This window comes from Schistocerca gregaria, chromosome 2 (assembly GCF_023897955.1).
Source record: "Schistocerca gregaria isolate iqSchGreg1 chromosome 2, iqSchGreg1.2, whole genome shotgun sequence".
NCBI classification, from domain to species: Eukaryota; Metazoa; Arthropoda; class Insecta; order Orthoptera; family Acrididae; genus Schistocerca; species Schistocerca gregaria.
Window position 1 is genome coordinate 448,006,442 of NC_064921.1, and position 26,105 is coordinate 448,032,546.

Genomic DNA, 26,105 nt, shown 5'->3' on the forward strand with positions numbered 1-26,105 from the left:
GCAGGGCTGTCAGTTTCACTGCACCATACGAATTTATATTCGTTTTCACATTCAGTTAATTTGCAAGTTCACAATTATAGCTGTCTGAAAGCATAACCAGTTTGCTATTATCAGAGTTCAGAGCTCCATTAGTTTCAGTTTGGGTGTCATTTTGTGTTGTTTCACATAATTTATATGACACTTCATATCTGTTTTAGAGCATAATCTGAGTTCAGACATAATAAAGTATCTCAGTAGAATTACATCCTCCATGCCAACTAGCATGGATTCTGAAAACTTTGATCACATTAATCCAACTCACACTTTTCTCACATGATACTCTGCAAGCCATGGATCAAAGTAATAAGGTAGTTCAAAAAGCATTTTACTCAGTACCACATCTTTGCTTATTAGCAAAAGTATAACAACAGTGGGTATCAAGAAAAATTTGTGACTGGATTAAGGTTTTTTGATGGGGAGACACAGCGTGTTATCTTGGATGGAGAGTTCCCAACTGATGTAAAAGTAACTTCCATCTGTGCCAGGGAAGTATGTTAGGAGCCTTGTTCTGCATATTGTATCCTAATGACCTTGCAGAAAATGTTGATAGTAATCTCAGACTTTTTGCAAATGATGCAGTTTCTATAGTGAAGCACTGTGTGAAAAAAGCAGGCCAAATCTTCAGATCTTAATAAAATTTCAAAGTGGGGCAAAGAATGGCAACTTTCTTTAAATGTTCAATAATATAAAAGCATGTACTTCAGAAAATAAAAAAAGTGTAATATCCTATGACTACAGTATTAGCAACAGTTGGAACTGGTCAACTCATACAAGAACCTGGGTGTAACATTGTGTAGTGACATGAAATTGAATGATCACATAGGCTCAGGTATAAGTAAAGCAGGTGGCAAAATTTTATTTATTGATACAGTTTTAGGAAAAAACAATCATTGGACAAAGACGATTGTCTACAAATCACTTGCACAACACATTCTATAATATTGCTTAAGTGTGTAGGACACACACCAAATAGGATTTACAAGAAATATTGAACATATACGGAGAAGGACAGCACAAAACCATCAAAATTTTGTTTGACACATGGGAGAATGTCATGGAGATGCTAATGAAATTTAAGTGGCAGACAGCTGAAGATAAGCACAAACTATACTGAGAAAGCCTACTTTCAAAGTTTCAAGAACTGACTTTAAATGATGATTCTAGAAATTCATCATAGCCTATTGTGTATTGTTCCCATAGGTCTTGTGAGATTAGTGTAATTACAGTGTATACAGAGGCTAAATGCCATTCTTCCCACACTCCATACATGAATGGAATAGAAAGAAGTTCTAAGAACTGGTACAGTAGGAAGTACCCACTACCATGCACTTCACAGTGGTTTTTAGAGTATGGATATAGATGTAGACAGGTAAGATTTTACAATGGAATTAATATATTGAGAATGCAGGAAGTAAATGATATTGCTTTCCATTTCCAATGTAAATATTATTCAGTTGCTGGTGACACACACACAGTTAATAATATACCATAGTTACTTTGATTGAGAAATAAGTTATGACACTGTTATGTTTTTTTTAGTTCCTCCAGTAACATAGTACATGTGTTGAAGGTCCAGTTAGGAAAAAAAATAGAAATTTCTCCAGTACATATCCAAGGGAATTATGTTTCTCATTTATTTGCAAATCTGTCAATTTTTGCAGTCCCTTTACTATACATTTATGAATTCATCATCTTTTTATAGATCAAATCAAATTATTCAAAGAATTTCATTTTGGATATTATTCATATCATACTAGAATAAAATATAATTGTGTGCTTAGTATTCACCAATTAAAATTAAATGTTCAGATGCCTCAATATGTAGGAAGGAAAATACACACTAAACTAATATACAGAAACATTCTGAATGTGAAACACAGACCACTGCAGAAAAAGAATGCACAATACTTCACTGCAGAAATTACAGATGCTGTATAACAAAGCAGCACCGAGGCATTTGTGATGTCTTTAAGACCATTCAACTGCAATATGCAGAAAAGCCATGGAGATCAACACAAAAGATGCTACCATGTGGCAATAAGTTACCCATATAATGTGACCTCATGACAGATGTAATAAATATAGTACTGCTTGTGTTCTATGTGAATGAACAAACTTAAAATCATGGTAAAATACACTACTCTACTATATGAAGTTAATGTAACATGTTAATGGCAGAAAAGGATAGCAACACATGCAGCAACAATAATAGCAACATCACTCTTGCGGCATTGGTAGAGTCTAGGCAGAAGTTGAAGCAAGTATAAATAGTAACTAGCTGTAAATATAATGAATAATATTCAGGACAAGTATGAAGATGTACTGAAGTACAAAAGCATATTGTTTTTTATATAATATGGCTTATTATTATAATTTCTTAGGTGATATGCTATTGGTGTTTATGAATCAATCAAAACTAAAACTCAGTTAAACATTAATATAGTTTAAATATTTGTTTTTTATATAATTGAAAAATGAGTATTAGAGTCAACAAAATAATTAAAATAAATTTAAACTTAGGTGGACAATTCTGGACCCACTCGAATGGGTACTATGAGAATATTTTTGGCTCCAAAATTTGATGAGCGCAGAAGACCTATGCTGTTACGTGATCAGAGGCACCTCTTCATAGAGTTGGATAAGTTCACAGTCCAGTGTAAGTACTACTTGTGATCACTATTGTTACTTAAACATTTATTAATAGCTAACAATTTACAGCACTATTGATATAGGGTATAACAAAAGTTTTCTTGCTAATCAACTAAAAGCAAACTAATTACCTCAATCAAAAACTGTACTAAACAAATTAAAAACAAAAAAAATTTGAAACACATGATGCTCAAAATTTGAAATCATTTTCGTTTCTGTCATTCAGTATCACAGAAAAAGAATCACATATGATATGCTCCTTTGTTTTTGAACCGTTTACTTAATGTTGCTTATGGCCTGTCTCAATATGTCTTATTTCATGACTGTTGGAGTAATTTAGTAAAAAAAATTGAGGACTATACTCTCCATTACTGAAGAATTTCAGGACTGTGAATAACATGCTTGATGTGCTGCTCCAAACAAATAATTTAACCACGTATTGTTAGTTTTTAATTTGATCAGTACAAAGCAACTTAAAAGAACTAGCTTCACAACTTTTTGGAGGCAAATTGGAGAACTCAAAGGTCTAAAGAAGCTTTTAGAAAGAGAGATGTTGTCAAGCAACTTGATCATTCTATTAAACATTGTATAATGAGTAAACCATTATAAATGAGAACATTATTTTTGGTGTATATGCATGTTTCATGCAGGAATTGCAGAAATGTGATGAAATATTATTGTTGTTCTTTGGCAGAGTAACAAAATTGTGTGTCAGACAGGGATTCAAATTTGAACACATCTCCTTTGCACATAGTGCTCATTGCACTATTTGATCCAAGCCTCATATACCAACCGAAATATTTATCTTGCAACTATCTCTTGTCCATTCCATCTGAAGAGGTTCATTTGTAAATCTGTGGACTAAGAGTACAATAAATAGTTCAGCTTATAAACAGCCTCAGTGTTGTCCTTTTTCCTGTGTATAACTGTGGTTGTTTGCTCATTTGAAATGCAACATTCTATGATTGTTCTATGATTGTGAAATTGTACTTCATTTCTTGCAATATACAGTTACAGTCTACATATAATCAACAGTGCCATCTTTACTATTCTCCTTTCATTAAAAATAAAACAACTTCAAGGTATGGTAGTTAATCATTTAAATTGTATTGTTGATTACATTTCATTATGTCACAAAATGACAATAAAACAATGGAAAATCAAAAATGGAATATAAATGACAATCAATCTTCAAAATTGTACTGACTAACTAATACTTCAGTCTATTCCTTTAACATTAATGTACATCAGGAATTCAGTGCTCCTCCATACCAGACTGCTATGGTTTATGGAGCCTCTATAGCCACATCACTAGAGACCTTTTAATTTTGGTGATGTCTGCTACATGTGGAAGACTTATTTCATCCTTAGATGTCCTTGGAGAACATGTGAAAATAAGAAAATGTATGCTTTACAAAAGTAACAGATGACTGTAGTTATTCTTTTTTGGTGGCTCCAAATCAACTATCATCCTGTGGTAAGGGATCGTGCAAGATGCATGCCACCCATATTACAAAGGCTGTGATTCATTATGTATCTTCCATAATTAGCCATGAGATATAACAGACCTTCAGAGGCAGTGCCCATATAATATATCTGTATCCTGTATCCATCCCTTTGGATTTAAATAGGCATAAGGCCTCCTTTCTTGATAGAATTATCCTTGTACGTAAGTGGGGACACCATTTGCTCTTGAAAAAGAAGTAAAACTTCACTGCTTGTTTACAACTTTCAAATATAACTGGAAATGGTATATACCCTCATTCTATCTCAAGTCAAAACCTACATTCCTGAGTATTCTGTAGCACATTTCCTCTAATATTCTGCTAAACATAGGCTGCTTCTTGAAACAATATTGCTAGCTTCTTGGGAGCAGGATATTTTTTTCCATGCTCTGAATTGCATACAATGTGTTTTATTTATTAACTTTACAATTAGCTAACCTAAACCACACATAAGTTGTACATGGTAACTATTTATACCTCTCCAAAAGAAGGTTGTATACATGGAAGAACCCTGGAGATACTAAAAGGTATCAGATAGATTATATAACGGTAAGACAGAGATTTAGGAACCAGGTTTTAAATTGTAAGACATTTACAGGTGCAGATGTGGACTCTGACCACAATCTATTAGTTATGATCTGTAGATTAAAACTGAAGAAACTGCAAAAAGGTGGGAATTTAAGGAGATGAGACCTGGATAAACTGAAAGAACCAGAGGTTGTACAGAGTTTCAGGGAGAGCATAAGGCAACAACTGACGAGGGCTAGTAGAAATCCTTGGGTAACAGAAGAAATATTGAATTTAAGTGATGAAAGGAGAAAATATAAATATGCAGTAAATGAAGCAGGCAAAAAGGAATACAAACGTCTCAAAAATGAGATCAACAGGAAGTGCAAAATGGCTAAGCAGTGATGGCTAGAGGACAAATGTAAGGTTGTAGAGGCTTTATCTCACTAGGGGTAAGATAGATACTGCCTACACGAAAATTAAAGAGACCTTTGGAGATAAGAGAACCACTTGTATGAACATCAAGAGCTCAGATGGAAACCCAGTTCTAAGCAAAGAAGGGAAAGCAGAAAGGTGGAAGGAGTATATAGAGGGTCTATACAAGGGCAATGTACTTGAGGACAATATTATGGAAATGGAAGAGGATGTAGATGAAGATGAAATGGGAGATACGATACTGCGTGAAGAGTCTGACAGAGCACTGAAAGACCTGAGTCAAAACAAGGCCCCCATAGTAGACAAAATTCCATTGGAACTACTGACGGCCTTGGGAGAGCCAGTCATTTCAAAACTCTACCATCTGGTGAGCAAGATGTATGAGACAGGCGAAATACCCTCAGACTTCAAGAAGAATATAATAATTCCAATCCCAAAGAAAGCAGGTGTTGACAACTTATTGTTATATGTTAACCCAACTTGGTTTGATTTCTTATGAAAGACAATGTTGTTCATTATTTAAAAGATCTTGAGTGGCTTTAAAAAAATATATTATTGCAAGTGGAGGACTGTCTTTCTAATTTGTGAGCAACACTGGCATGCTGGAAGCAAGTGAGGCACATCTACTTTATTTACTGTTTTAATAATCCCTTAAAGTATATATAAGTCCAAACATTTTATATTCTTCAAAAGATTTCAATGAAAAATTGTTTTCCCCATTAATATTTCTATTCTATTTTTACAGTTCTGTAAGTCATTATGTGTGTAGTAAATATGTTTATGATGTCCATATTCTGAAGAGGTTACTTTCCCATTATTTCCCTAACTTGGGGCCTACAGTTCTTCCATTATATTCTGATGTTGGCTCATCTCCAGAACATGCGGTGTTTTCCATCATTTGTCCCCTACTACCATCCTGGCTGTATATTTACCTGACGCACTCCACAAACTGACTGTTCCACAATCTATTCACCCCACCACCAGGCTGCCTCACTAGTTTTTAATAACAACTTTCATCCTCATATTAAAATGTAGAATGGTACTGTTATCCTTATAGTTGTCCATTCTGGGACCATCTATCTCTGGGTAATCTTCCACATCTTTATTTAAGGTATCCAGATCATTTGTGAACGTTAACAGTTCATTTATATTTTGCCAACTGTAGTATCAAATTTATTTTCTGATCTGGTAAGATAAATGGTGTACTAGTTGACTTTCATCTATCAGGACATCTAAATATTTTCAGCTTGTCAAGTGTCACTGTGTATACTTCTTAAAACTCCTCCAGCTCTGGTTCACTAGATGACAAACATTTCTTTTAAAATTTTTCCTCGTGGTCATCATATGACTTCAAATTGTTCCTAGTGTGCAGTTCTCCACTCTCACTGCATCCCACTCCAAATAACTGTGGACATAATGTACTTTATTTTGTGTCATCCCATTGTTTTTGTAACGATTTTCAGAAAGCTGTAATAAAATAAGAAGGGCGAGTCTCACCCATAGATTTGAAATTTTCAGAAATTGTTTGGTTAAATATGTTCCTGATTCTACTCAAAATTCCTCAAGTAATTATTTGTCTTTGTAACATCTTCTCTAATCTTTTCCAGTTCCTCCTAAATTTTCCTAAATTTCTTCCTTGTTTTCTCAGTTTCCTGTTGAATGAGGTGAATTTATAGATAAATCAGTTCTTTCATGTAATTTTTTTCTCTACTACATCAATCACACATTCTTCCAATACTGTTAAAGGGCAGTGTAAGAGAAATAGCTTATCTGATTTGTTGAATAGTCCAGTACACTTATTTGTATGCAAGTGTTTGAAACTTGTTCTTGAAGACATGCAAATTCCTGCTTGGTTGACTTCTGGAGTTGTTTCAAGTCAATTTTCACTTCTTTGAATTGTTCACCTGCTTCATGTCTAAAATAAATTGCACTGATTACTGATTTCAGATTCCATTTCAGCCCTTAGATTGAACATTATGTTGTTTAATTCGGTTATTCACTGACTTTCTTCAATCTTTTCCTGACACAATTCTATAATCCTTGAGTTTTCTAGCACGTTACTACATTTGCTTCAGAAAATTTAGTATTAATTTTTTATATTTCGACATTTATTTGTTTAATAACTTCACTGTTGCTATCAATTTTAGCACTACTTTTATTTAAATCAGCAGTTTCTTGTTTAATTGTTTCTAAAAGTTTTTCCAGTATCAAAATATAATGGATGGCATATTTTCTTATGTCGAATGCGGTCTAATCCTGTACTGCAATCTTCTTAAGCAAGATATTCAAAGTGTTATGTTTGCCTGCTTTATTCCATTGTTGATTGTCCTCAGTGTCAACGTACTGCATTGTGATACTGGCTGAAAAATGTGTGTGTGTGTGTGTGTGTGTGGGGGGGGGGGGGGGGGGGGGGTGAAGTTCAACACTGACTACTTTAAATGATGTAGCCAACAGATGTGTTTCACAATTCTTTACTTTCACTGTTCACAACCCCCCCTCCCCCCCAATTAGTACACAGTTCTGTAGCTGGTTAACTATTGTTTAACTCTTGATAAGCATCGATAATAGGTTGCAGGCAAACATCCACATACTGCTAAAATAGTTCACATCTACAAGCAGTAAAAACCTAACCATACATATCACAGTCTTTCAAATATGTTGAACAGACACTATCATTGTTTTAAAACCTGGCCTATTGGTGTAAGACTTATTTCACAGTTAGTTGATGCATTGTTGTTGATCTGACCAATACGGGTTCCACATCTGAAACTCGACCATGGACTGCTGTTTCAAGACCAAAAATCGGGCCCTTATATATCCTCACAATAATAAACACTGAAACTACACATTGTTTGATATTTAATTCACAAAAATTACAATTAAAGCTGAACTCATTACATTAACTAAATACAAGGAAAAATTCATTCCTTTTAACAGTTTCTTCTGCTACAAGGGTTAGGCCAAATTATTTGTTTAAATGATGTAATTAAGAGATATCAATGTGCAAACAATACTTTTGACAAAACTGTTAATTACTGTGGAATTAATTAAGGGCTGGCTTTGCTAACATGTCTTCGAATAGAGCCAAATAGATCCTTTAAGAACACTATTAGTTGTTCTTCCAAATGTTTATAATTTGTACAGAATTTATATTTGTTTATATGTCAACAATAGAATTTAAGTTACAAAACAGTAACTGATTTCACTCTATAATGAAAGTATTAACTAGGAATAGTCAAAATAAATCAGAAAATCAATTATGACAAAACAAGAGGTGAAATAAAATTATCAAAGCTTGCTTTGTCACAAAAGGAGGTGCTATTAATACTTTAATGAATACTTAAGCTGTAATTAATGACAGTCTGCAAGATTATGTGTCTTAAAGTGCCTTGATCAGTGTCTTCTCTCTTGTGCAGGTGATTAATAAATATATGCATCAAGAAATTTTAAATAACCAAAGTGACATTTTAGATGTTTTAAAGTTCATTGAAATGGTTCAAATGGCTCTGAGCACTATGGGACTTAACATCTACAGTCATCAGTTCCCTAGAACTTAGAACTACTTACACCTAACTAACCTAAGGACATCACACAACACCCAGTCATCACGAGGCAGAGAAAATCCCTGACCCCACCAGGAATTGAACCCTGGAACCCGGGCGCTGGAAGCGAGAACGCTACTGCACGACCATGAGCTGTGGACAAAGTTCAGCCAACAAACATGTATTTTCAAAATAATATACAGATCAGCTTGTAGATTTCATAATTCATTTAAGTGTGCATCCTACATAGACTTCAATGAGTCTAAACTAGATTACATGAGTGTCAACATTGTTTAAACATGATTAACTAGAACAGTGATTCTATGGACCCCATCCCTGAGCGTTCAGTAAAGACTCACTGTACTTTACAATGGCTTGGAACTGACTGACTCTACACTGGCTAAGCAGAAACACTGGCTGAAGATAACTCTGACTTACTGTTGAATGACTGTGGCACTGACCAGTGTGCCTATTTGAAGACTTGTGTGCAAATGTTTGGATAAAATATTAAAACACAGATTATTCAACATTGAATAATCATACAATCCCTAATATAAGACTGTTTCAGACTGTTACATAGATTAACCTTCTGAATAGGCCAGGCAAAGAATATTGAAGTTTACAATTTATAAACTATAATTTTGAATTTAATAATATATGCCAGGAGATAGTTGGTAGGGTGTATAAGAAGTGAGGTAGTTGGTTTGGAGTCTGAAGAACATTGGGAGAGGTAGTGTTCTATTGCAAAAAGGCCATGGGCATGAGGGATGTTGGTGTAGAGGAAGATGTCATACACAGTGATGAGTATGGTTCCTGAAGGAGTGGAAATGGTGGAGTCTTGGTGAAGGAAGTTGTTAGTATCTTTGATATTGGAAGCTAGGTTTCAGAGAATTAGTTGGAAGTTTTGGTCAAAAGGAGCAAAAATTCTTCCAGTTGCATTCTACTAGAACTTTCCTACAAAATTAATATAAGTTAACATTTCATTGCTCAAAGATGCAGTTCAAATATTTTGAATTTTTTCAAATAATTCATTTGTCATATTAAGCAGAATAGTTTAGTTGCTTTATTTTTGTTTCTGAACTCAGTGGTGAAGTTAGTTTATTTACATAAGATTGTTTTAGGAAATGTGAAACTCCTCAAATGTGAATGTGTGAGAAAAGATTTAGAATGGAGAGCCCAGTGAAAATTTCTTTAAGCAAAATTGTTCTATTAGGTTCAGCGATAGCAAACAGTCACTACCCAGACATGCATGTTATACATGTTGTTGATGCCATCTGTTGTAAAGATTGCCTCATCACTGAACATTAGGAAGCAATAGAGCTGCTGATTTTCATTTAACCAGTTACAAAAGTGCAATTGGTTGGTACAATCATGTGGCTCTAAAAGGTGAACTTTGTGCACATGAAAAGGATACCATCCATTCTCATGGAGAATCCTACATGCCTTAGATTGAGAAACATTCAATCGGGTAGCTGGGCATCTTGTACTTGAATGAGGACTGCACTCTACTGAATTAAGAATGTTTTCCTCTTCCTGAATATCACGATGTCTTTCAGAGTGAATACAAATACCGGGAAGAGTACCAATTTCTATCAATGTTCTATATGTTCCACTAAATGTTTTGGGCACTTGGAATCCTAAAATTAGAATAAAACAGTGATATTCAGCAACAGCAGCTTTCACATTATCATCACAGAAGCCCAAAATGTACACCATCTGTCCATACTCCTGCAATGAAAACTTGTAGTGCATCACAAAGTATACTGTGTACAGGAGACAGGAGATAGCAACAATAAACAGTGACTGCAGTAGCAACAACATGGTTGTTATGCTAATGTACTATCCACTGCACTTGTCTACCTAAGACTGATCGTGTGTCCTGTGAACGCAAGTGTAGCACTCCATACACTGTGGCATGTTTTGGAACTCTGTTGTAGATCCTTAATTATAGATCTGATCACATTACTGAATTTACATTTTTTGCTCCAAATAACCTAAGGAATAACCTCCAGCAACCAGCAGCTTTTAGCAGGGGGGACGTGAAGTGTGACATGAGAGTCTTAGGATGGCATGCCCCACTTCCAAGCTTTCTTGATCATGAAAGATATTTGTGACCAATGGGGACACCCCGTTGTGGGAGATACTATTATGATATGTGCTGGTGGAGAAATGTCTTGAACCGATCACTTTTACAATTCAGTATGGTGAATGGGTGTCTCCACATGCTGTTTTGGGGCTGCTTGTTACTTGGTGTCATACTTTGAAGGTTTTTAGAAAACAGTGAAAAACAAGGAGAGGTCATAGCCGAAGTGGAACCAATGACATATGATGTTGAATTGTCTTATGTAAAATATACTTCTTGCGTTGCTCTTCCACTAGCCATTTATGTATAAGATATCCTGTCAACACACTTAGTATATGAGATTGGCTCAAATGGCTCTGAGCACTATGGGAGTATATGAGATTGTGTTGTTTTAAAAGAAGGTGTGAATATAGAAAGTTTAAAATTCAGTTGTTTATGTTATTCAAGTAGCTTGGAGGAAAATTGAAGTTCTCTTTCAGCACCCATCCACACATAAAGAGATGAAGTTCTATGAAGATTGCTAGAGTGTGATTGGGTGGAACTGCCTAGCAGGTCCATGTCACCAAACATCAAGAAAAGATGGCTGAAACAAATCTTATTAAATAAAGTAATTGGTATCAAATATCAGAGGGTTACATATCACACACAGGAAATGGAGCATTGAACCCATACCAAAAATCATTGTGGTTTCATTCCATTGGGTATACTAACAACAGCATCACAGTACTTTTACTCCTTTATGTTTGTTATCATCAACCAATTTCAGTTTGAAAACAGCAATGAAATTTATTCATATAATATGGTACTGGAGGGAGGTATGACTTATACTACCCATCACTTAGCTCTACCATGGCAAAGAAAGGAGCGATATATCAATGAAAATAATTAATTTTTGAAAATATAATGTAATTGGATAGATTAAAAAAAATCTACCCACCAAATGGTAGCAGGAGAATACACATACAAAGGTATTTAAATTTGCAAGCTTTTGGAGCCAGTGCCTTCTTCTTCTTCTTCTGGGTTAAGGGTTGAAGGGGAAAGAAGAGGGTGAAATAATAGGACTGGTGAGGTGTAGGAAATGAGGAGAGTTCTGAAAAGTCACTCATAACCGAAGTTTAGCGGAGACTTACTGGACAGTATGAGAAGGGAAGACCAGTTGTTGAGGACTGGGAAGTGAGGTATTCATGCATGTGAATCATTAACCAGGGTGTAAAGAAATTAATAGATAATATAATTAACTACAAACACAAACTGGTATATACCTGCTTGACATCACCTCCTATTCTATAGAAGAATTTTTAATGTGTAGTAATATGACATATGATTTTTGTATGTGTGTGTGTGTGTGTGTTTCTTTAAGTTAGAGAAAGAGATCAGACACAGTTGAGTATTAATCACTGAATTAAAAAAGCGAGTGGGAGGTAGCTTAGGATAATCATGTAAATGGTCAGCATGTAGTTATTATTTCACTGAGAAAGTGTATCATAATTGTAAAACCGACTTCTTTCACACCACAGCAGAAGGTCGTAATTATGATGCACGATACATAAAATAACTAACCAAATGATTAACACTGAATTAAACAGAATACTGTTGTTTTCCATTGCTGATAATACAAATAGGGTACTAGATTTAAAATTAAGCTTCAGTGTGACAAATATTGTGAAAAAATATACCTACTCATGAATACTGTATTCAGTAATTTGATTTATCAGTTTTAAATGTTGTGAAAAAAACAATGAACTAAAGGTGAAGTTGTTAGATGGTGAATATTATGATTCAGTCCTTTTGGATTCCTGAAAGATGATAACTGACTAATAACATTTACCACTTTGAACTGATAACAAAAATTTCTAATTTTTGGAGGTCAGTATACACTAATAGCAGCAGTAGTAGTAGTTTTTTTCATCTGTAGATCAGTTTTATAAGGATACTGGACATGTCCTGGTATTACTATTTAAGAACAACAACGAAATATAATTGATATGTACAGGCACTTACACCTACAGGTCTAGTTTGACAAGGATGGTACAGTTACATAGATTCTCTTTGAATCTGAATGAGAACTGCATGAAAACTGCAATACTTTAATGGCCAAATACTAGTGATCAAATTACAGAATCAATATTGCTGATGTAATGAAAACTATTCTAATGCATATATAATGTGTTTCACATAGGGGCAATAATAAAATTATAAGACATAGCATGGTGAAACACCATATTTAAGCTTAAAGGCAATTGTCTTACTTATTTTTCATGTCCTATAAGAAAGGGAAAAAAGTGACTAACACTTGTATGAAGTAGTTTCACCACATAATACACTGTGAGTTATGAAGTTTATGTCTACAGGTTGACAGTTTTTCTCTCAATATTTATTTCTTTAAATATATGTAAGGTTTTATGGCAGTCAAGGCAGAAGTGGATACAAAATTTCCTATTATGTCTTTTGGACAGTTTTGGTTTCAGCAATTCATTTTTCTTATGGCTAGTTTTTGTTTTTAAAATGAAACCTTCAGTTCTTCTACATGTTGGTTAAACCCATAAACTGTCATCCTGTAACTTTTGACTAGCTTCATTTTATATACCATTATAATGTACAAAATGGCATAAGTTATTATATTCAGAATGATATGTAACTGATGCAGTTACTATGGAAATGGTCTGAAGATGACCTATTAAGAGTCAAGCACTATTGCAGAAGATGAGATGCGTCAATAGAAGCATATAGCATGTTCCAGAAAAAGCTGCATTACAAAATATTTCAAGATATTTAATTATGAAAAGGAAAGTTGCTACTCACCATATAGCAGAGATGCTGAGCCACAAATAGGCACAACAAAAAGACTGTCACAAATAAAACTTTTGGCCAGTAAGACCTTAGTCAAATGACTGCAGTCTCAGGCAACTGAAGCCACACTGTGAACAGCAGCACCAGTGCATGATGTGACTGGGTGGAGTAAGTAGGCAGCTGGGGTGGAGAGGGGGAGGGATAGTAAGGCAGGGGTGGTAGACAGTGAAGAGCTGCTGGGTAGCAAGCAGGGATGAGGTGGAGAGAGGGTAGCGCAGCTATGTGCAATTGAGAGATTAGACATATGGGGGGGGGGGGGGGGGGGGGGAGAGGCTGTTGGTGGAAAAGGAGAGAAGTAAAAAGACTGTGTGTGATGGTGGAATGAGGGACATGTAGTGCTGGAATGGGAACAGGGAAGGGGATTGATGGGTGAGGACAGTGACTATTGAAGGTTGAGAACAGAAGGGTTATGGGAACATAGGACATATTGCATGGAAAGTTCCCATGTGCACGATTCAGAAAAGCTAGTGTTGGTGGGAAGGATCCACAGACTGTGAAGCAGTCATTGAAATGAAGGATGTCATGTTTGGCAGCATGCTCAGCAGCAGGGTGGTCCACTTGTTTCTGGGTAACCATTTGTCGGTGGCCATTCATGCGGACAGACAGCTTGTTGATTGTCATGCCCACATAGAAGGCAGCTCAGTGGTTGCAGCTTAGCTTGTAGATAACATGACTGGTTTCACAGGTAGCACTGACTTTGATGGGATAGGCGGTGTTTGTGACCAGACTGGAGTAGTTGGTGGTGGGATGATGTATGGGACAGTTCTTGCATCTAGGTCTATTACAGGGGCCTGAGTCATGAGGCAAGGAGTTGGGGGTGGGGGTTGTGTAGGGATGAATGAGTACATTGTGTAGGTTTGGTGGACGGAGGAATACCTCAACTCTCCCCTGCCATTTGTCTAACATCCCGAATGCACATAGCTGCTTTAATGAGAAAAAAAAATTATTTATTATGTGAAATGAATGGATGAAAATGGGTAATAAATGGTTTTAAATATTCTTGTTATTTACTCTTTCAGTACAAACTTTGTTGTAGAACCCCTTTTTTTATGTGTGGCAATAAAAATTCATTTAGGCAGAATTAAGCACATTAAAAATTACATGAACTTTAGCAACCCTCTCACACTGATAAATTCAGACTAACTGATTAATAACATTTATGACTTTGAAAATTATTTAAATTAAATTTCTTTATGTATTTTGGCCATGGCACACATTTTCTAAATGCAGTGGGTTTTTAAATATTTACTGAATTCTTTCCCGGCATTAGCTATGGAACACAAGACTGTCTCTGTTAGCATAAAATGGTTAAATATTGCCAAGCCGACCTGAACGTTTAATTATCATTGACAAAACACACTTCACTATATGTTTAAGTTATTTGCTTTAGAAATTGAAAGAACCAAAAGACTAACAAATTCAATGTTAATTATCCGCCTATGAATGCACAAATGTAAAACCAGTAATAAGTTCAGTCAGCCTCAGGATCGCTGTAAAAGAAAAATATTTCGTAATTCACTCCTAATTTTACCTGCTCCCAATTTATGGGTTTGGTTAATTTTATAGCGGAACAATTTTTTAATGTGCCATCACTGCAAATCATTTGGTCGCCGCACAGCCCAGCAACACCAACGATAATCGCTAAAAATGCAGAAAATTCCTTAAAGAAATATTATAGATGACATGGGCAAGCTAATTTACGTTAGTAATACACAATTTTGATAAATTATAATGTATTTAGAATAATTAAATAATAACAATAACAATTAAACAATTAAACAATAACAATTAAATAATAACGATAAATAAAATTACACACCTTTGTAATTTCTCCTCTAATGGCGGCTAAAGACAGATACAGACAAAAGAAGTCTACTCATTCATATAATGCTACGTCACAGGTTCCTCTCTCTCTCTCAGCTCTCGAGGCAGACAACAAAGAATGCACATTATGTAGTGCTTTTTATAGTATTGCTGATAATGAATATCTCTTTGTACTCTTACAGCATTATTTTCCTCTGTGGCTATATTTTGCATTTTTTCATCGCAGATATTAACATATTTCGTAATTACATTATGAGTGTAGAAATATTACAATCATAAATACATCGAGAATATTATTACAGAAAATATTACAATAAAAACCAACGTCCTTTACACAAAATTAAATAATATTTTTTGTTAAACAATTACAGTACATACGAATTGCTTTTTTGTTGGTATGAACTGTACATAGTGTTCTCATTACCGTACACATTCCTAACAGGCATGCCACAGTTGTTGTTAAGCATTTGCAAATGTGCACACTCGAGTTCAGCAGTTCTGTGTGTCATTTCATTTTATTAATAGTGTGTGTGCTGCCAGGGAACATTACACTGCTCTACCCTCTCTTCACCTCTTCCCTCTGAGCTCCCCATGAGCACTTCACTGTCTGCCACCCTTACCCTACTATCCCTCCCCCACCCTACTAAACCTCCTCCTTACCCCACCCAGTTGCCACTACCATCATGCACTGGTGCTGCTGCTCGCAGTATGGCTTCAGTTGCCTGAGAGTGCAGTTGTGTGTGTGAACTGTGTTTGCGCATGCGCCCGCACGTGTGTGGTTATGTGTGTGTGTGTGTGTGTGTGTGTGTGTGTGTGTGTGTATATGTGTGTGTGTGTGATCCATTTTTGATGAAGACCTTACTGGCTGAAAGCTTTATTTGTGACAGTCTTTTTTTGTGCCTATCTGCAACTCAGCATCTCCACTATATGATGAGTTTTTCATAATATTGTTATATTCCATACAAGATGTAGTTCGATAGATAAAAAATCTACTCACCAAACAGCAGCAGGAAAACACACATACAAAAGGTATTACGTATGCGAGCTTTCGTAGCCACTGGCTCCTTCTTCTGGCAGAAGTGTTAAAGGGGAAGGAAGAGGGGTGAAGGAAAAGGACTGGTGAGATTTAGAAAATGGGATAGAGTTTGGAAAAGCCAATCACAACCCCAGATTAGGGTAGACTTACCAGACAGGATGAGAATGAAACAAAGTCTGATTGTTGGGGGCTGTTCTGAGTAAGATTTGGGAACCTGAGAGCTTAAAGGTGCAAGAAAGGGTAATATGGAAATCAGACATTAATGCATGAGTTAATAAGAATGAAAAGCTAAGTTTCATTATATGTGTGTGATAGAGGTGGGAGGGGGATGGTGAAAAATAGACAGATCAGAAAATGAAAGATGTAGGAAACTAAAACAGAGGAAAGAAATAGTTACTGGGAAAAAATTCAGAGACCAAAGAAATTAACCTAAATTAAGGCAAGGTTGGTGGTGAGAATTGAGGACATGTTGTAGCGCCAGTTTCCACCTGCAGAGTTCTGAGGAACAGGTGTCTGAGGGAAGTCCAGATTACATGTGTGGTGAAACAGGCATCAGGGTCACAATTGTCACACTATAGACAAGTTTTGTGAATTGAGGTGTTAGGCCTCATGAAGGGCCTGAGGTTTAGAGCATTCTCTGCAACAGGATCTTGTGTGTTGCTAGTATACACCCTCTGCCTGTCCCTATTCATCCTAACTAATAACTTGCTGGAGCCATTCTCATGTAAAAGGCCGAACAGTGTTTATTTAATAGCTAGTATATGAAATGTGTCATTTCACAGGTGGCTGTCCCTTTCATAGTAATAGTTTTGCCAATTACAGGGGTGGCAGGAGGGTTCATAGGGCAGGTAGGAGCCATAGGGTAGGGAGATGAGTGCAGAAGGAGCATAGGGTCTGACAAAGGTATTGGAGACATTGGAAGGCGACAAAAAGCTATTCTAGGTTTGGTGGGCAAAATATGTGACAGAATGGACCTCATTTGATTAATAAATTCAAGGCTAGGATAATACTGAGCAAAAAGTGGTGTAATCTTCAGTTGTTTTTTGGATGGATCAGCAGTACCAGGACTGGATGTGATGGTCCAGGAAGTTTTCTTTTGAAATGGGTTGGTGCAGTTATTATGCCCAGCGAAGGCTGAGGTGAGAATGGTGGTGTACGGGTGTAAAGAGTCTGCATCTGAAGAAATACATTCCCCTCAAAGGCTGTATGGAAGGAAAAATTTGACATGGAAGGGATAGCTGACCTTCAGTGAGGATGAGATCAACATCAAGGAGAGTGGCATGGGATTCAGAATAGGCCCATGTGAAATTTAACTGGGAGAATGCAGGAATTTCAACAAGGCAGCCTCACCAAAATTCCATATGGAAAAGATGTCGTCAGTGTATCTAAACCAAACCAGGGGCTGAAGGCTTATGGATCACAGGAGAGCCCCCTCCATGTGACCCAGGAAAAGGTTAGCATAGGAAGGAGCCATCCCAGTTCCCATGGCCATACCTGTGATCTGTTTGTACATCTACCACTCAAAGATGAAGTACTTGTTGGTAAGTATAAAGTCTGGAAACAGGTGAGCACTCACTGAGGAAATGATCAGCACCAGACAGACCATGTACATGGGGGACATTGGTATAGAGGGAGGTGACATCAGTAGTGACAAGCAAGATGTGTGGTGCAAGTGGGATGGGCACAGATTTCAGATGATCTAGGAAATGGTTGGTATCTTTGATGCAGGAGGGGAGTCATTGTACTATGGGTTTCAGGTGTTGATCAACTGAGGCAGATACATGTTCAGTGGATGCTTTGAAGTCAGCAACTATAGGACAGCCAGGATGACTGGATTTGTGGATCTTAGGAAGAAAATAAAAGTTGGAGGTGCAAGGTTTGGGTTGGTGGTGGTGGTGGTGGTTAGTGTTTAATGTCCCGTCAACAACGAGGTCATTAGGGACAGAGCGCAAGCTCAGGTTAGGGAAGGATTGGGAAGGAAATCGGCCGTGCCCTTTCAAAGGAACCATCCCGGCATTTGCCTGAAGCAATTTAGGGAAATCACGGAAAACCTAAATCAGGATGGCTGGAGACGGGATTGAACCATCGTCCTCACGAATGCGAGTCCAGTGTGCTAACTACTGGTTTGGGTTGGGTGAGAAGTTCTATTGACTGAGGTGTTAAGCCTTGTGAGGGGCCTGAGGTTTCAAGGAGGAACTGCAGGTCAACTCGAATCATAATGATGAGATATTGATGGCAGATGCTGCATGTATAGGTGTCATACAGCTGATGTAGACCTTCATTTACATACTCCTGTCAGTCAAGTATTACAGTGCTGGGAGGAAGATGATGGAGTCATCAGCTTTAAAGAAATGAAAAGACAGGAGTGCTGCAAAGGACAGATTAGGGTCATGTTGTAGGGACCTGAGAAAAGATTGTGAAGCAGTGCTGGGTATGGGAAATTCTTAGAAGGCTTCTAAAGGATGATTGTGAGGTAATGGTGGTGGACGAAGTTGGGATCATGGTCAGAACTGTTCAACCACCACTCCTCTCCTACAAACCAATCTTGGCCAACCTCCTTAACTTCCCCAAGCCTACACCACTACCTCCCAGACATTTGCTGTTGGAAGGTTTTGGGACTGTATTGCAAAGTAATGTTTCCAGTTGACAAAACACATGAAAGAAAGTAGGTCATTCACCAAAGTGTAATGTTTAAATGCAGGTTTAAGTGAGACCCTTACATAACACAGATAATTCAGGAGGAGAGAGTGCTTTAGATGAGGGGTTCAGAACAGTGTACTATTGTGACTGGTTCTTATGATAATGAATTATTATTGGTCTGGGAGGCAGTGGTGTAGGCTTGGGGAAGTTAAGGAGGTTGGCCAAGCTTGGTTTGTAGGAGAGGAGTGGTGGTTGATGGTGTGACTATTTAGGAAATAGCAAAGAGACAGGAAGGGAAACACCGCTGTTGAGGTAGCTTAGAAGAAGGTGGGATAGCTTTTTGAGGTGAAGTCTAGCATGTTGTTGCTGTTTGAAGTTGGCTTGGCAGATATCATCCAAGCAAACATGAGGGGCAGGTAACTGCAGGATTATATGCAAGGAGAGAAGTCTGGTGGAGTATAAATTGGCAGTGGAGGCAGATAGGTCACAGATTAGTTGTGTGAGCACAGGAGATTTCTGTGTTTGAAACTGTAAAAGAGGCTTGTGTAGAGTAGAATTACATCCAAAAACAGAGACTTTCAGTGTTAGGCCTTTGGGTGTAACATCAAGGAAGAAGCAGGTTTCAAGAAACAGTATGTGGGACCTTAGTTTTGGTAGTGAAAAGCATGTTTTCGAAAAGAGTGGATGTAGTATGTGTTGGGATTGATCATGGTGAGAGAGGAGTGTTTGAAGTGTTAGGGATGTTGAGAGTGGCAAAAACAGAGAAGCAGAGGGTGGGAAAAGAAAGAAAAATGGAAGAAAAGCAAAGAAAAGTATTGGAAAAATCAGAATTTTTTTTATGAAAAGTGTGAGAACAGACAAATGTTAAGGAGAGGTAATGAGTGGCTGAGAATTTCTTGCCAGAGAAGTGGCCTGTATGATACGAAAAAATGTTTGGCAAAGAAAAAAAATTGATGGGGTAAGTCATGAAAAGAGAAAAACATTTAAAAACAGCGAGAACTGAAAGAGGAAATCATTGGAGAAAATGTAAAATACTGTGTATGGCAAATAAAGTAATCTAGGAGATGGCAGTAAAAGCTGATTATCTCAATTAGGTGAAAAGCAAATGCACCAAAATGTGAAAGAATTATGTATAAACAAGGTAAGTTGAAGATGGGTAAAAAATAGCTGTCAAATTTGCAATAAATTGGTGAAAGGCAAACATTACTGTCGACCACATACATCCCTTCATGCCTGATGTATACCTTGACAGGGGTGGTAACTTCCAGCATGATAACAACCTGTTTCACAAGGCGAGAATTGTGTCACAGAGGGTTGAAGTGTGTAACAGTGAACTGACTTTGATGTCTTGGACACTAAATTTGCCTGATATGAACACAATGGAAAACATCTGGAGCACTTATCAGTAGCCGACTTCATCCCAAAAACTACCAGCCTGTAATTTATGGGATTTTCATTGACATCTGGTGCCATGTACCTCTGGAAGCATACCAAAGACTTGTTGAATCTATGCCGTATGGAACTGCTGCTGAGATGTGTTCCTGAGTTGGATTGACACACTATCAAGAACATAGTCATAATGTTTTGGCTCATCAATGTATGTTCTTAGATAATTGTGTTTTCTATAAATCAACACGAAGGTCTTGCTTGAAATTGTTATGGATGGATATAGTCAGATGCCATTTTTTTTTTCACTGCAAATAGTGTGTGTACTTCACTTCAGTTTTTTTCTTAAATTACATAGGAACATAGGATCACTCTTGCATTTTATAATAAATTATATGATTAATATGTTTCTAGTTCTCACACTCACATTGAAACCCCAATTTTAATTAAAATACTAGCCACTTTATTTTATGTCTTGGAAACAGTGCCAAAGCAGCATCTAGTGGTAGGGCCAACAGTGAAATGTTCTTATTTCTTCCAGTCCTTTTATGCTAAGCATAGCTTGTACATATCTGGTATCTTTCAGTACTGATTTTAAGGATGAGACTAGCATCCTTCAGAAAGAAAAATAATTATTTATCATGTTAACAATTTTTTAAATTTTTCAAATGTAGACTAAACTGATATGGAAGGAACATAGTGAGCAAGTTTTAAAGAGACTAAACATTGAACAAAACTCAGATATTTGTTCAGTACTGACAGAGATAGTAATCAGGAATTGGTGATATGTCGAGTATAAATGCAACTTTCTTTATATGGATCCAAAGAATTTCAATACATACATATGTTTTGAATCTTTTCAGTGAGACCAGGCCGTAATGTATTTCAAAGAAGTTCAAACCAGTCTTCTGTTACCATACCATTCGAACGTACATTCCGTAACTTAACCAATCCTGATCCAGCAAATCAAGCTGAATTCAACTATTGTGGTTGTGGATGGCCAGACCACATGCTTATTCCAAAAGGCAACACTGATGGACTTCCAGCAGATCTGTTTGTGATGGTATCTGATTACACTATGGACAGGGTACGTATTGACAATCAAACAGTAAGAAACCACAATTAAATAATAATATTAGTAATGTATTTACTCCCATCACATTTACATCTCAGGAGGAATCAAAGCTGAAGAAATTATAGGAAAACATAAAAATTGCATAAAAAATAGAATGATTTTGATACAAATAAATTGCTAATTTTCAGATAAATTAGGTACAGACACTTGTTGAAATAATGAAAACATCTATTCTATGGATCAAAGTACCTTCATTAAACAGTAATACTAATTATAATGTGCTCAGACTGTCACTTACATTATCATTATGATGAAGAAAGATAATGTCACAGACATGATAAAGCATGATATACCCAGTCATGCAAGTGGACAGAAATAGCTACAGCAAAATGGGATATTCATATCAAACAGAAAAAATACTGACAAATACTACAAAAATATAAGACAGAATTACAGCCCTTACTTATCGCCAGGAGATGAAATATTTAACACTACCAATAAACACTTATACACATATATGACACTATAACAGCTTTAGGAAACACCTATGGGTCCTTATCCTAAGGTCTGAGTTACCTACCCCTCCTTTTTAATCTGATCTCAATATCACTCTCTCCTCCCCCAGTTGTTGTTGTTGTTGTTGTGGTCTTCAGTCCTGAGACTGGTTTGATGCAGCTCTGCATGCTACTCTATCCTGTGCAAGCTTCTTCATCTCCCAGTACTTACTGCAACCTACATCCTTCTGAATCTGCTTAGTGTATTCATCTCTTGGTCTCCCTCTACGATTTTTACCCTCCACGCTGCCCTCCAATGCTAAATTTGTGATCCCTTGATGCCTCAAAACATGTCCTACCAATCGGTCCCTTCTTTTTTTCAAGTTGTGCCACAAACTCCTCTTCTCCCCAATTCTATTCAATACTTCCTCATTAGTTATGTGATCTACCCATCTAATCTTCAGTATTCTTCTGTAGCACCACATTTCGAAAGCTTCTATTCTCTTCTTGTCCAAACTAGTTATCGTCCATGTTTCACTTCCATACAAGGCTACACTCCATACAAATACTTTCAGAAACGACTTCCTGACAATTAAACCTATACTCTATGTTAACAAATTTCTCTTCTTCAGAAAAGATTTCCTTGCCATTGCCAGTCTACATTTTATATCCTCTCTACTTCGACCATCATCAGTTATTTTACTCCCTAAATAGCAAAACTCCTTTACTACTTTAAGTGTCTCATTTCCTAATCTAATTCCCTCAGCATCACCCGATTTAATTTGACTGCGTTCCATTACCCTCGTTTTGCTTTTGTTGATGTTCATCTTATATCCTCCTTTCAAGACACTGTCCATTCTGTTCAACTGCTCTTCTAAGTCCTTTGGCTGTCTCTGACAGAATTACAATGTCATCGGCGAACCTCAAAGTTTTTATTTCTTCTCCATGAATTTTAATACCTACTCCAAATATTTCTTTTGTTTTCTTTACTGCTTGCTCAATATACAGATTGAATAACATTGGGGAGAGGCTAAAACCCTGTCTCACTCCCTTCCCAACCACTGTTTCCCTTTCATGTCCCTCGACTCTTATAACTGCCATGTGGTTTCTGTACAAATTGTAAATAGCCTTACGCTGATGTATTTTACCCCTGCCACCTTCAGAATTTGAAAGAGAGTATTCCAATTAACATTGTCAAAAGCTTTCTCTAAATCTACAAATGCTAGAAACATAGGTTTGCCTTTTCTTAATCTTTCTTCTAAGATAAGTCGTAAGGTTAGTATTGCCTCACGTGTTCCAACAATTCTACGGAATCCAAACTGATCTTCCCCGAGGTCCACTTCTACCAGTTTTTCCATTTGTCTGTAAAGAATTCGCGTTAGTATTTTGCAGCTGTGACTTATTAAACTGATAGTTCGGTAATTTTCACATCTGTCAGCACCTGCTTTCTTTGGGATAGAAAGCATCATATTCTTCTTGAAGTCTGAGGGTATTTCGCCTGTCTCATACATCTTAATCACCAGATGGTAGAGTTTTGTCATGACTGGCTCTCCCAAGGCCATCAGTAGTTGTAATGGAATGTCTACTCCCGGGGCCTTGTTTTGACTCAGGTCTTTCAGTGCCCGGTCGAACTCTTCATGCAGTATCTTATCTCCCATTTCGTCTTCATCTACATCCTCTTCCATTTCCATAATATTGTCCTCAAGTACATCACCAATGTATAAACCCTCCATATACTCCTTCCAGCTTTCTGCCTTCCCTTCTTTGCTTAGAACTGGGTTTCTGTCTGAGCTCTTGATATTCATACAAGTGGTTCTCTTCTCTCCAAAGGTCTCTTTAATTTTCCTGTAGGCAGTATCTATCTCACCCCTTGTGAGATAAGCCTCTACATCCTTACATTTGTCCTCTAGCCATGCCTGCTTAGCCATTTTGCACTTCCTGTCAATCTCATTTTTGAGATGTTGGTATCCTTTTTGACTGCTTCATTTACTATGTTTTTATATTTTCTCCTTTCATCAATTAAATTCAATATTTCTTCTGTTACCCAAGGATTTCTATTAGCCCTCGTCTTTTTACCTACTTGATCCTCTGCTGCCTTACTACTTCATCCCTCAAAGCTGCCCATTCTTCTTATACTGTATTTCTTTCCCCCATTCCTGTCAATTGTTCCCTTATGCTCTCCCTGAAACTCTGTACAACCTCTGGTTCTTTTAGTTTATCCAGGTCCCATCTCCTTAAATTCCCACCTTTTGGCAGTTTCTTCAGTTTTAATCTACAGGTCATAACCAATAGATTGTGGTCAGAGTCCACATCTGCCCCTGGAAATGTCTTACAATTTAAAACCTGATTCCTAAATCTCTGATCCAAGTATTAGCTATGATTAAGTTATGCTCTGTGCAAAATTCTACCAGACGGCTTCCTCTTTCATTTTTTCCCCCCAATCCATATTCACCTACTATGTTTCCTTCTCTCCCTTTTCCTACTGACGAATTCCAGTCACCCATGACTATTAAATTTTCCTCTCCCTTCACTACCTGAATAATTTCTTTTATCTTATCATACATTTCATCAATTTCTTCATCATCTCCAGAGCTAGTTGGCATATAAATTTGTACTACTGTAGTAGGTGTGGACTCCGTATCTATCTTGGCCACAATAATGCGTTCACTATGGTGTTTGTAGTAGCTTACCCGCATTCCAATTTTCCTATTCATTATTAAACCTACTCCTGCATTACCCCTATTCGATTTTGTGTTTATAACCCTGTAGTCACTTGACCAGAAGTCTTGTTCCTCCTGCCACCGTCGGCCGTGGTGGTCTCGTGGTTCTAGGCGCGCAGTCCGGAACCGTGCAACGGCTACGGTCGCAGGTTCAAATCCTGCCTCTGGCATGGATGTGTGTGATGTCCTTAGGTTAGTTAGGTTTAAGTAGTTCTAAGTTCTAGGGGACTAATGACCACAGCAGTTGAGTCCCATAGTGCTCAGGGCCATTTGAACCATTTGAACCTCCTGCCACCGAACTTCACTAATTCCCACTATATCTGACTTTAACCTATCCATTTCCCTTTTTAAATTGTCTAACCTACCTGCCTGATTAAGGGATCTGACATTCCACACTCCAATCCGTAGAATGCCAGTTTTCTTTCTCCTGATAACGACGTCCTCTTGAGTAGTCCCTGCCCGGAGATCCGAATGGGGGACTATTTTACCTCTGTAACGTTTTACCCAAGAGGACTCCATCATCATTTAATCATACAGTAAAGCTGCATGCCCTCGGGAAAAATTACGGCTGTAGTTTCCCTTTGCTTTCAGCCATTCGCAGTACCAGAACAGCAAGGCCATTTTGGTTAATGTTACAAGGCCAGATCAGTCAATCTTCCAGACTGTTGCCCCTGCAACTACTGAAAAGGCTGCTTCCCCTTTTCAGGACCCACACATTTGTTTGGCCTCTCAACAGATACCCCTCTGTTGTGGTTGCACCTACAGTACGGCCATCTATATTGCTGAGGCACGCAAGCCACCCCACCAACGGCAAGGTCCATGGTTCATGGGGAAGCCTCCCCCAGTAAGGAACTTATAATTCTGAATGTTAGGATAGTGTAATGTTCTTTTATATGTGTCTATTGGCACTGATACATATTTTTACTTCTAAAGGTTAAGTACTAGCAAACAGTTCAGTTTCATAAATTTGAAATGGAACATTGCTATATCTTCCAGTGAAGACAGTTTATTGGAACATTTTTAGCTTGTTCAGGGAGTAATAAGTGATAACAGCATAAATATCTCACCAGAATACACTACTGTACAAAAGCAATTGTAGATGGAAAATAATACTCAGTGATTAACAGCTTCATGATTTTCATCATCATCATCATCATCATTGTTATTATTATTCTTTGTGCTGCTGAACATTGACAAAAAAGGCTCAAATACAGAGCTAATCCTTCAAATATAAGTTGCAACAAAGGCATATGTGTGACACCTTCTATCAAGACTAAGAATACAGGCTCCATAGTTGAGGCTGCAAATATACAATGCCTT

General features: G+C 37.1%; 1 protein-coding gene across 3 annotated transcripts in view; it reads left to right on the plus strand.

Annotated features, from left to right (window-relative positions):
• LOC126325538 (phenoloxidase 1-like) overlaps nt 1-26,105 on the plus strand; it is a 279,076-nt gene that overhangs the window by 237,199 nt on the left and 15,772 nt on the right. For all 3 annotated transcript variants that reach the window (XM_049995249.1, XM_049995257.1, XM_049995260.1), the window contains 2 exons: nt 2,560-2,695; nt 21,360-21,583. In XM_049995249.1, coding sequence (XP_049851206.1) covers nt 2,560-2,695; nt 21,360-21,583 — 360 coding nt within the window. The remainder of the gene's footprint in view (nt 1-2,559; nt 2,696-21,359; nt 21,584-26,105) is intronic.